General features: G+C 37.7%; 1 protein-coding gene across 5 annotated transcripts in view; it reads left to right on the top strand.

Moving 5' to 3' along the window:
• Window positions 1-13,515, top strand: part of LOC138712435 (uncharacterized) — a 181,000-nt gene that overhangs the window by 157,757 nt on the left and 9,728 nt on the right. For all 5 annotated transcript variants that reach the window (XM_069844252.1, XM_069844253.1, XM_069844254.1 and 2 more), the window contains 2 exons: window positions 3,618-3,846; window positions 6,682-6,991. In XM_069844252.1, coding sequence (XP_069700353.1) covers window positions 3,618-3,846; window positions 6,682-6,991 — 539 coding nt within the window. The remainder of the gene's footprint in view (window positions 1-3,617; window positions 3,847-6,681; window positions 6,992-13,515) is intronic.

Genomic DNA, 13,515 nt, shown 5'->3' with positions numbered 1-13,515 from the left:
TCTCCTAACATATTCACGTCGCAAAGACAGCAGCTGATGTAACCTGTTCAATTCCAAACTCTCTATAACAACAATAATAATAATAATAATAATAATAATATTGAATAATGCACATTCCAGGGCAATCCCCCTGTAGGCATTTGGATCCCCAACGTTTCCTTTACCTTTGTAGAGCATTTCTAATGTCTGACTTCTGCCAGCCCTCCGGTATCTTTCCTCTCTGAAGGCATTCATTTATCAGGGATGTCCAGGTCTCCTTATATTATTATATATTGCAATAATGAGCAGAGTGAGGAATTCAGTAGTTTTTCAAAGTCTTAGAACACGTGACATCTCTGCCGCAAATGATTCACAAAATATGAAGTTGCACACCACTTCGGCGGGCCACACTGTGCATGACGTTTCTGTGGAGAGTTAATACAGCAGTGCACGGCAAAACTACAGTAGTGTATGACGTAGTACAGACATCCCTGATAAATGAATGCCTTCAGAGAGGAAAGATACCGGAGGGCTGGCGGAAGTCAGACATTAGAATGCTCTACAAAGGTAAAGGAAACTTTGGGGATCCAAATGCCTACAGGGGGATTGCTCTGGAATGTGCATTATTCAATATTATTATTATTATTATTATTATTATTATTATTATTATTATTATTATTATTATTATTATGTTCATAGTAATAAACTTTTCACGAAGCGCCTTGATACTATTTCATTTACGACTACAGCCCTCTGCTGTGGTTATCTAGCATCTGAATGAATTTAAGGTAAATAATTGATTAAAAGGCGATCTTACTCGTGCTAATTATGTAAGCATGTGTGGCTTATAGCTGTTTCGGTGTTACTTGACACCATCCTCAGAGCTACTAGATCTCGGCGCTATCTCAACTTCGCTGCCTGTTGTGTGGGTGCGTTCGTGTGATGAAGAGTTGTGTCAAATAGTGTGTGTGTGTGTTCTGAAATTGAACAGACAGACAGGCAGATCATTCCAAACTCGATACAAATAACACATTAAAGCAATAATCAGAGGACACAATAAATCTACATATGCCGAACACATAACTAATGCTAACCACACATACAATAACATAGTAAATACAGACATGGAAATCCTACACATACAACCCAAAAACCAAAAACTCAACACACTAGAACAATATGAAATATACAGACACACTAAAACACACTCTAATCAAATTCTCAACACACAGATCAATTTCAGAACACACACACTATTTGACACAACTCTTCATCACACGAACGCACCCACACAACAGGCAGCGAAGTTAGATAGCGCCAAGATCTAGTAGGCTCTGAGGATGGTGTGAAGTAGCACAGAAACAGCTGTAAGCCACACATGCTTACATAATTAACACGAGTAAGATCGCCATTTAATTAATTATTTATATTCAAGTGTTGCAAGTAGTGTACAAGAGATTCAACATGAATTGAAGGTGATAATTGTAGTGAAATTAGTCCAGGGTCCAACGCCGAAGGTTACTTAGCATTTGTTCTTAACGAGTTGAGGGAAAACCCAGGAAAAAACCTCAACCAAATAACTTGTTCCAACCAGGATTTAAACTTGGTCCCACTCGTTTAACAGTCAGGCTTCCTAACCATTACTCCACAGTGGTGGACTGAAATCCTTGTTAAATAAAATACTTCTCCTACTACTGTTACCAACTACTACTACCACTACTAGCTACTATGACTACTCATTGTCAGTATCTATTAGTCAATTCATTCAGAAAAAATGTGCATGAAACATAATGAAAAATATGGCCAGGATACCGAATAACGAATTGCAAGTCGTATGGGCTATTCCATATGAAATCGATCAGTAAAAAACCTCGCATTTTTTATACTATAATTTTTTCCCTACTTATACAAGGTGCTGAGGAGAGTGCATTTTCAAAAATATACTATCGAAAGTCAAACGGTTTTCGTACTATTGAGCGTATTTTATAAAAACAAGCCTTTTTCAGCGCTCAGAACTCTGGAACCATTTACTGCAGAACATTGAACGAGAGCTCATTTGGAAGCTGACATTTGGTAGGTTATGTTAAGAAGTAATCCTTATTTTTATTGTATACAGAGAGGCAGATAATCTCATTTTACTTACTTTTAGGCTTTTTGCCCATTTGTAAAAATGTAAATCCCATCGCACCTCCTCATACTCATCTTCTTTCACAATAGCCCTGCCAAGACTCTGGAATTCGCTACCTGCTAGCATCAGGGACTGTCGAAATAAAATTGAATTCAAACGAAAACTTACTAGGCTCTTGGTCAGTAATTGATTACTTGTAAATAGTTTCTTTAATCTATCACAAAATATTTCAATATTCAGTAATTTCATCACTATACAATTTTGTTATTCTAGATTTAATTTGTAATTCAGTAAATATAAAATATTCTTTGTTTCTCTATGATAAATTATCTAGCTTTAATTATTCAGGTAATCTTTTCGTACTTTGATTTTATTGTAATTGTAAATTTAATACTAATTGTAATATTATATGTAATTGTAATTGTAAATTTAATACTAACTTAATTGTAATTTTATTGTTGATATTGTAGTTGGAATCTCCTGGTAGAGGGGCAGAGAAGGCCTGACGGCCTTATCTCTACCAGGTTAAATAAATAAATACTAATACTAAATACAAAAAAAAATATTGAGAAAAAACCTTGCATTATTAAGAGGGATTCGGCATTGTTTGCTTAGTGCCTCGGCAATAAGTTTCGAGGGTATTAAATAAATTATTTTCACATGCTTAGACTTGAACGGCGTGCACGCACTGGCCGAGAGCTGAAGATAAGCGAGCACTGGGCGTCATTTTACTCCTGTGTTTATGAAAACTTGTGATAAAGCTAGCCCAGCTATGCGCTACTAGACGAAACATCACGTGTTTATGTCTCCTGGCCTTGCTTGCCTAGGCTAGCTTCCGCCTCACAGTCAGCTGGTTAGTTCACGCGCGTACTATTTATTTTCTCTATTTGATATTTTCAATACTTTCTTATCAACGGTGCACCAGTAAAAAATATGTGTTTATTTGTACTTTCAATGCGGAATCTAACCATATATTTTAAATATATTTTTTTTCGTGGGCAAAGGCGTCTTAATGAAGAAATATCTAAATTTCTCCATTTCCACAAAAAGTAAGAAAAACTGTTTACATGTCAATATAAACTTTAATTTCTCAGCATCAAAATAAATCATGATTTTGATCATTGGGTGAAAGGGTTTCGGAGCCACAACAGTTTAAAGTTGCTAACTTTATGAAAATATGATAAATTTAAATATTTTAAATTTAAACACTATGAAGTTCTGATGCCTCAAACTTTGCACAAAGCATTGTATCACAGTTGTCAACGGACAGAAAAGGTTTCATTGTATTTAGAAATTGCAAGGTCAATTTTCTCTAAATTTCGGTCGAATTGAGATGGAATAGCCCGTATATAAAAACCAATCTATCTGTGTACACCAAAATCATAGAAAAAAAAAAGTGAAGCACTCTATAGTCAAAAGAAAACTTCAAGATCTGCTTGGATGAGGATCCGCCGATACATAGTACAGCAACAGCAGAATGGACACTAATGATCTTTCATTCTGTTTGCAGAGGAGTGTGGCTTCCCTGTGTCTTTCATCGACAACGCTCACTCGCGAGTCGCTGGACTGACAGGCATATACGGGAACCTGGTTGTGGGGACACATCGCCTGACGTTGCATGATCCTCACAGCGGACATATTCTGTGTACCTGGAAGTGGCAGCATCTGCATCAGTTCCACCTCGCAGCTACTGGCGTCAAAGATGACCACAACAAAATCTGCATTATCCACACTAGCGGGTAATCATCAGAGATGACTAAAACAAAATCTGTATTATACAAATCTAGTCTTTCAGGTGGAGCTCCCTGTAAAGCAGATTTGAATAATTTCAAGGGAAAAATTGTTCCGGGGCCGGGTATCAATCCCGGGACCTCTGGTTGAACGTACCAGCGCTCTTACCAACTGAGCTACCCGGGAACTTCACCCGACACCGTCTCAACTTTTCCCTTTATATCCACACAACTCGCGTGGGCTGACGAAACGCCAGAGACCCACATCGAGTGCACACAATCTCTGTGTGACTTGGAATTGTGGTTTTCTGTTAACGTACACAGTGACGTATATATCATACAAATCTAGTCTTTCAGGTGGAGCTCCCTGTAAAGCATATTTTAATAATTTCAAGGGAAAAATTGTTCCGGGGCCGGGTATCGATCCCGGGACCTCTGGTTGAACGTACCAGCGCTCTTACCAACTGAGCTACCTGGAAACTCCACCCGACACCGTCTCAACTTTTCCCTTTATATCCACACAACTCGCGTGGGCTGACGAAACGCCAGAGACCCACATCGAGTGCACACAATCTCTGTGTGACTTGGAATTGTGGTTTTCTGTTAACGTACACAGTGACATATATATTATACAAATCTAGTCTTTCAGGTGAAGCTCCCTGTAAAGCAGATTTGAATAATTTCAAGGGAAAAATTGTTCCGGGGCCGGGTATCGATCCCGGGACCTCTGGTTGAATGTACCAGCGCTCTTACCAAAATCTGTATTATTCACACTTACAGATAACTGTCTTGAGCAAAGAGTACAGAATAGAATAAAGTAGCCCATCCGTACTACACAACATTAGACAGCACCAATGCGCATACCACCATCTTGATACAACCAGTCCAGCATAAATACACTTATTGCAGTTTTTGTGCAACATAAATATTTTTCTTTTCATGGTAATGGAGTAACAATCAAAATTTAACTTCTAAAAGAAAACAAACTAAAGTTCAGCTTCATTAATCCATGTTTTGCACCACGAAATTATGTAACCTACTTATGTATCAGTACCTTTTTTTTTAGTATTATTAAACTGTTGATTCTTGGTTGGATTTACTGCTATACTTTTATTAAGAAATTGGATGATTTATAAGAATCGAACTACAGACTACAACATAGAACCCAATAAACATATTAAAAACCACAATTATTCGTAATATTAACATTTTTATTTATATTCTGCTCAGCATATATGAATATCTCTTTTATCTGTAGGTCTACAATCAACTGCATTTACGATACTGTACCATTTATATACAGTCCCAGGATGAGGAAGACAGGCATCAAATTCTTCTCTAACAAAGTTGTATGCCTTAGGGGAAAGAAAATTAATTGTTACTTTAAACACTTTAAGATTTTCATCACACTGTTTTTTTCGCTTCTCACCATTAACCAGAAAAACTCACAAACCTATTCTGTTATTTGCGTTTTAATTGAATAATGAAATTATATGTATGGCGAATTATTTGCTTTATATCTGTGTTTTTACTTTCTCATTGTACTAAACATGAAATAACAATACTATGATGCTTCAGAAACTCGAGTTTTAGAAAAAGGTTTCAGTATGCCTGGTAACAGAAAAACAATTTATGGCTTGCAGTGTATCTGCCTATTTTATCTTGTAAATAATTGATTAAATGGCGATCTTATTCATGTTAATTATGTAAGCATGTGTGGCTTACAGCTGTTTCGGTGTTGCTTCACACCATCCTCAGAGCCTACTAGATCTCGGCGCTATCTCAACTTCGCTGCCTGTTGTGTGGGTGCGTTCGTGTGATGAAGAGTTGTGACAAATAGTGTGTGTGTTCTGAAATTGATCTGTGTGTTGAGAATTTGACAATCAAATACATAGCACAAGAAAATGGTTACAACCCAAACATAATAGACAACATCATAAGGAAGACAAAGCAAAAACTCAACAAACACAAAAACACACAAAACACAACACAAACACAAGAACACAAGAAATACATCACACTAACATACGAAAACAAAAACACACACAAGATCGCATCCTCACTCAGAAAACAGAAATACAACATAGCATACAGAACAGAAAACACACTACAAAGACATCTCAACACACAAACAAATAAATACAACCACACAGGTGTATACAAACTCACATGCAATAGTTGCGACAGTTTCTACATTGGACAGACAGGCAGATCATTCCAAACTCGATACAAAGAACACATTAAAGCAATAACCAGAGGACACAATACATCTGCATATGCCGAACATATAACTAATGCTAACCACACATACAATAACATAAATACAGACACGGAAATCCTACACATACAACCCAAAAACCAAAAACTCAACACACTAGAACAATATGAAATATACACACACATACACACACTAAAACACACCCTAATCAAATTCTCAACACACAGATCAATTTCAGAACACACACACTATTTGACACAACTCTTCATCACACGAACGCACCCACACAACAGGCAGCGAAGTTGAGATAGCTCCGAGATCTAGTAGGCCCTGAGGATGGTGTCAAGCAACACCGAAACAGCTGTAAGCCACACATGCTTACATATTTAACACGAGTAAGATCGCCATTTAATCAATTATTTATATTCAAGTGTTAAAAGTAATGTACGAAAGATTCAACATGGATTATCGTGTACATATACAGTGTTTACCATTTCCTCTTGAATTCTCTTCTTCCATAATATAATGCTTGACAAAGGAGCATAGATCGTGTTTGTTTTTTCCCGGAGAAATCGTGACCAACAGAATTATGAGTGAAATCAGGAACTGTTTTGCTCTTGTTGCAGTGACTACTGTGCGGGGGCCGGCCAGTTGCACTTGTTCTCCCTCCGAGCTCCCGAGTTGTTGGACAAGCTGCTCACAAGCGGCCGTGTGCGACGTCTTCTGTCTTCACCTCTGCCCTCACCACCACCCCTCCGTCGCTGGGCCCGACGCCTCAGCCGCAGTGAGAGCGACCTGCATTGCTTCTCGAATAGGGAGTACAACTCGGGCTCTGGCAGTCCACGGCAGCATCAACACTTCATGCGACACAACGGCATCCTCGAGAAGTCACACAGCGGCTCGTCAGACGACTATGTGCAGATTGTTGGTGACAAGGTACACTGTTCTATGGCTAAGGAGTGGTACATTGTATCTACAAAAATGATCACTTAGTTTAACTACACTATTATTTAGATTAACTACATTATTATTATGTTCACAAAATTGGACAGTTAACTAATATTTTGTAATTGATTAACTAGCGGACTTACTCGTGTTAATTATGTAAGTTTGTGCGGCTTACAGCTGTTTCAAAACAAAAGCACACATAAGATCGCATCTTCATTCAGAAAACAGAAATACAACATGGCATACAGAACAGAAAACACACTACAAAGACACCTCAACACACACAAAAAACACAAACAAATAAATACGACCACACAGGTGTATACAAACTCACATGTAATAGTTGCGACAAGTTCTACATAGGACAGACAGGCAGATCATTCCAAACACGCTACAAAGAACACATTAAAGCAATAACCAAAGGATACAACACATCTACATACGCCGATCATATAACCAATGCCAACCATACATACAATAACATAAATGCGGACATGGAAATCCTACACATACAACCCAAGAACCAAAAACTCAACACACTAGAACAATACGAAATATATAGAAACACACTAAAACATACCCTGATCAAATTCTCAACACACAGATCAATTTCAGTACACACACACTATTTGACTCCACTTTTCAACACCTTTCAACAATCAAACGCACCCACATAACCGGCAGAGAAATTCGAGATGACCCCGAGATCTAGTAGGCTCTGAGGATGGTGTGATGAAGCACCGAAACAGCTGTAAGCCGCACGAACTTACATAATTAACATGAGTAAGTCCGCTAGTTAATCAATTACTTATATTCAAGTGTTAAAAGTAGTGTACGCAAGATTCAAAATGGATAATATTTTGTCATAGAGTAGAAGATCCGGTAAATATAAAACAATCCAGGAACAACAAAATTTGGACTTAGATCATTTTTTTACTTGGCGTGCAAGGAATATAATGAATTACAGAAAAATATAAGCTCAAAAAAAAACTAAACAGCAAGTTAACATAAACATATTTATGGTAGAAGTACAACAGTATAATACAGTATTCATTCATTCATTCGTCAACCTGGTTGGCGAGTTGGTATAGTGCTGGCCTTCTATGCCCAAGGTAGCGGGTTCGATCCTGGGCCAGGTCGATGGCATTTAAGTGTGCTTAAATGCGACAGGCTCATGTCAGTAGATTTACTGGCATGTAAAAGAACTCCTGCAAGACAAAATTCCAGCACATCCGGCAATGCTGATATAACCTCTGCAGTTGCGAGCGTCGTTAAATAAAACATAACATTTTTTTTTTCATTCATTCATTCATTCATTCATTCAGTGTTCTGCCCAAGGGCAGGTCTTTCACTGCAAACCCAACTTTCCCCAATCTTTCCTATTTTCTATCTTCCTTTTTGTCTCCTCATATGATCCCTATATCTTAATGTTGTCTATCATCTGATATCTTCTTCTGCCCCGAACTCTTATTCCGTTCACCATTCTTTCCAATGCATTCTTCAGTAGACAGTTTCTTCTCAGCCAGTGACCCAACCACTTTCTTTTCCTCTTCCTGATCAGTTTCAGCATTATTATTTCTTCACCAACTCTTTCCAGCACAGCTTCATTTCTTATTCTGCCTGTCCACGTCACAGTTTCATTCTTCTTTCTACGTTTCAAATGCTTCTATTTGCTTCTCTTCACTTTGTCGTAATGTTCATAATTCTGCCCCATACAATGTCACACTCCGTACAAAGCACTTCACTAGTATCTTCCTTAGTTCTTTTTCCAGAGGTCTGGCTCCTAAAGCATTGCAAAAATTTGCTTTATGTTTATCTGAGTTCATAATTTTTTTTAATATTGAACGAATGTTACTTTGACATGGGTAACTCTGCCCCAACTTCCAAACTTGCATAGCATACTGTATTTAGGATCATCTTGGGTCACTCTAACTCCAAAATGAGCGCTGGTTTATCCAACTGATATTATAAAATGCACTGAAATGATACTCACATAACAATTTAATTAGAAACAGTGCATATTTTGATAGGAAAGCACGAAAATTAGAGGTTATACCGGTAATGGAAATTATGTATTTTATATTATAAGCTCTTATTGTATTCAGTGATAATTCCTCCTCGTCAATGGTTGGACGATCCTGTATAATATTGCTGCATAACCTGACTGTCAAGTTAGAATGACGTTTTAGAAAAAGTTTTACTCACTTGTAACTAGGCATATTGTTCCTGAAATTCGTCATTGTGCATTTTGTTTTGTTAAGAGAGCTCTTTATTGTCATTCGTAGATCTTGTTCGCCCATTGGAAATTCAAATTCTACCATCTTTTCGAGATGTTTTTCAAATACATTCTCTTCTTCATTTGTGAATATTGTTTGTCGGCCTGGTTTTGCATTAAGATTACCTTTGAGTTTATTTTTTATGGTGCTACATGGAATACCGTAATATGCAGCTGCTGCCCTCTGTGTTTTCACACCCTTCCTGATGTCATTTAAGCATTGGTTTAGTTCCTTCTCTCAATAATTTGTATGTAGCCTAGTTCCTGCACATCTATATGTGGTCAGTCTTTCTTATTTTTCAAAATATAATCAATATGACAAATAATGTATTACATTTGAAACTTAAATTATTTTGCCAATCATATTTACCAATTTTCTTGGTACATAGCAAATTTTTACTGCTTAAAATACCGTTTCAACATATGGAAGTTTCCAGAATATTTTTCACACTACCAAACAGTTGATTCACTTAAAATAGTGCTGCTGCCTATAGGTAAGTTCTGAAAGTACTGTATTAAATTGTCTTACTGGCTGAAGCTGCCATTTACACAGTACAGTTAAAACTACTATATTCAAATATATAGAGTGGAAGTGAAATAACCCTGCAGCTTTGCAGAGCAAATTGGGCCTACGAAGTATAACAAAAAAGTCTAATACCATATCGGTGGGAAGTTTATAGTTTTAGAAATAAAAAATGTTTTGAATAATTTTAAGGAAAAATTGTTCCGGGGCCGGGTATCGATCCCGGGACCCTTCGCTTAGTGCGTGAATGCTCTACTGACTGAGCTACCCCAGGAACTATATACGACACCGTTACAATTTTTCCCTTTATATCCACACAACTCACATGAGCTGACAAGACATCAGAACTCAACTTATGAGTGCACACAAATACTGTGTGACTTAAATTGTGGCTCTCTGTTAACATACCTCCAGTAACGAATGTATTATACAAATCTGGCTTTCAGAGCGTTCGCGTGCTAAGCGAAGGGTCCCGGGATCGATACCCGCCCCCGGAACAATTTTTCCTTGAAATTATTGAAACCTGCTTTACAGGAGCTACTACCTGAAAGCCAGATTTGTATAAAAAATGTTTTGTTAGAAAACTTTAAGGTCGTCGTTGTGAATAATTACTATTCATAGGATCTTGATTTCTGTTAATACCAATAAAGAATTTACATTCTTTATCATCATTGGCTTAACAGCCCAAAGCGGGCCACAGCCTCTCTCGAAACTGATTTCCAGGCATCCCTATTTCCTGCGCTTTAGATCGCCATAATTTAATCCGAACAGCATAATTTTATTTGGGCTTCTCAACAATAAAGTTTTCCGGGGTGAGATTGCCAATCCTATGCCCAACCCCCAACTAGGAGGGCCAGGGATTCTTCTGTCGGGGTTCCATACTTTAGTCGAGGGGCCTCGTTTTTAGGCATCAGGTTTCACCTTTCCCTTTGATAGGTTTTGGTTTTTTGACATATGATCAGTCCATTATTTCTTAACTTGGTATTTCTTGGTAACACCTACTCGACGTTGGTGTACCTCCAAGAACAAAAACCAATGTTAACAGAAATCCTCTGATATGAGGCGGAGTTTGGGCATTTCCTCTTAAACTCTATTGCTATGGTTTTCCCGCCAATACTCGGGTGGCTGCTTGCAGTGGGAAGTTCCACTGGGCGATGGGGTCGCCACATCCCGACGCCATAAAGAATGTAACAAAGAATTTTTTTTTCCTTTGTCGTATTTCGATAGAATGGATGGTTTTAATGTAAATTAAATAAAAAGTATTGCAAATTTGTTGCCTGAGTAACAAGACTAGACGTGGCAACACTGATCAGCTTTTCCAACTTTCTTTCTATATTATGGTAAAGTAGTCACGGTAATCAAGGTAGACTTGTCCCAGTATTATGTGATCTTCCAATCTTAAGTGGAGCTTGCTGGCATGCCGTTCTACACGCATATGCAGAAAGGTTTCTGGTAGGATATTAAATATTATAAATAGTGAACTCAGTGATTTTATGTGTTAGTTGAAAATAGCAAACATGCAACTGACGACTGACGTGTCAAAATATTGTAAATATTAAAGTCACTGTTTGTGAAAGTGTCAATTAAAATATTGTAAACATATACCCATTAGTTACATTTCAGGATTTTACTGCATTATGTAAATCCTCACTACTGCAATGAGTAAACAGTTGTTACCAATAAAAATGTATTATTATTATTATTATTATTATTATTATTATTATTATTATTTTTATTGAATTTCCAAGTTTATAGAACCCTATTTTACCCGAAGGTATATTAGGGCTGTAATTAAGTCATACATATTATAGTCCTGTACAAATAGTTACATAAAGTATATATATATATATATATATATATATATATATATATATATATATATATATATAATTATGACATAAAATACACATATTACATTAAATGTGTATGACAATAAAAACCATATTTACGAGGCCTGTCTAAAATGTATCCGACCTTAAATTTTCCCGCGCAAAGTAGTGATTCTAAGGCGGCGCCACTGTGCACAGTGGAAGGAGGAACCATAATGCGCATGCTTGAATTTTTCACCGCATTCGCTTGTGCCAGTCACTGGCTGGTGGTCGCCAAGTAAGGTGCTGTTCTAAGTGTTTGTCGGATTTAGTTTTCTCGCAAGATGACTGAACGAATTGAGCAAAGATACTGCATCAAATTTTGTCAAAAGCTTGGTGATTCTCAAAGTCAAACAATTCGTAAGATTCAGCAGGTGTTTGGGGAAGATGCGATGGGTGTAACACAAATTAAGGAGTGGTTCAACCGGTTCAAAGATGGCCGCACATCAGCGGAGAGTGAGCAGCGTTGTGGCAGGCCCCAAACTGCTCGGAGTGCAGCTGTTGTTGAGAGGGTGCGAAATTTGGTGATGGCAGATCATCGTTTGACTGTGCAGGAGATTGCCGAAGAGGTTGGAGTGAGTAAAGATTCTGCACATGCAATTTTGCGTGATGATTTGAACATGAACCAAGTGGCTGCGAAATTCGTGCCCAAGTTGTTGTCCCCGGAACAAAAAGACCTCCGTCGTGACGTTGCACAGGACCTTTTGGACACCGCCAACACTGATCCTGGGTTTCTGAACACCGTGATAACTGGATATGAGTCATGGGTGTACGGGTACGACCCAGAAACAAAAAGACAGTCGTCGCAATGGAAGCATCCCGAGTCTCCAAGGCCGAAGAAAGCGCGGCAGGTGCGAAGCAAAATCAAGGTGATGCTGACTGTTTTCTTTGATGTCCGTGGAATTGTGCATCACGAATACGCACCGGAAGGACAAACGGTGACAAAGGAGTACTATCACGATGTTCTCCGGCGACTCCGTGATGCAGTTCAGCGCAAAAGACCAGACATGTGGACGGCGAACAACTGGCATTTGCATCACGACAATGCCCCCGCACATTCATCCCAATTGATCCACACTTTCTTGGCCAAACATGGAATTACAACCGTTCGCCAACCTCCCTACTCTCCAGACCTGGTTCCTTGCGACTTCTGGTTGTTTCCAAAATTGAAGACACCACTGAAAGGATCCCGTTTTGAGAGTAGAGAAGAGATAATGCGGAACGCGACGACAGAGCTGAACACCATTCCAAAAGAAGACTTCCAGAGGTGTTTCCGGCAGTGGAAGGATCGGTGGGCTAAGTGTGTGCAAGCACAAGGGGCCTACTTTGAAGGGGATTAGGGTCCCAACCTCGTCAGGTATTTGAAATATTTTTTCTGGCTAAAGGTCGGATACTTTTTAGACAGGCCTCGTATATTATACAAATACAAAGATATAAGATAAAATAGATATAATATATATAGAAATAGATACACAATATATGAAATGCAGACATATTACATACAGTACTTTCCCAGGACATATCACACACAGACTTGTTACTTAAAAAAATAAAAAATAAAAAAAGTAAGTGAGCATTTCGTAGAAATATACATATTACTTATAAGGACGTATATGACATAAAAATGAATGAAATAGACATGACATACTAGTGCATGTTCAACACATACGACATAGACATATTATATACAATACACAGAAAAGACAAATAAAAAGGAAAATTACATAAAAACATATGATATGAAACAGTGATATTATAGCTATTATTATTATTATTATTATTATTATTATTATTATTATTATTATTATTATTATTATTATTACTTACAAATGGCTTTTAAGGAACC

This window comes from Periplaneta americana, chromosome 13 (genome assembly GCF_040183065.1).
Source record: "Periplaneta americana isolate PAMFEO1 chromosome 13, P.americana_PAMFEO1_priV1, whole genome shotgun sequence".
Classification (NCBI taxonomy): domain Eukaryota; kingdom Metazoa; phylum Arthropoda; class Insecta; order Blattodea; family Blattidae; genus Periplaneta; species Periplaneta americana.
The sequence above is the reverse complement of the archived record's forward strand: the minus strand, read 5'-3'. Positions and strand labels throughout refer to the sequence as shown.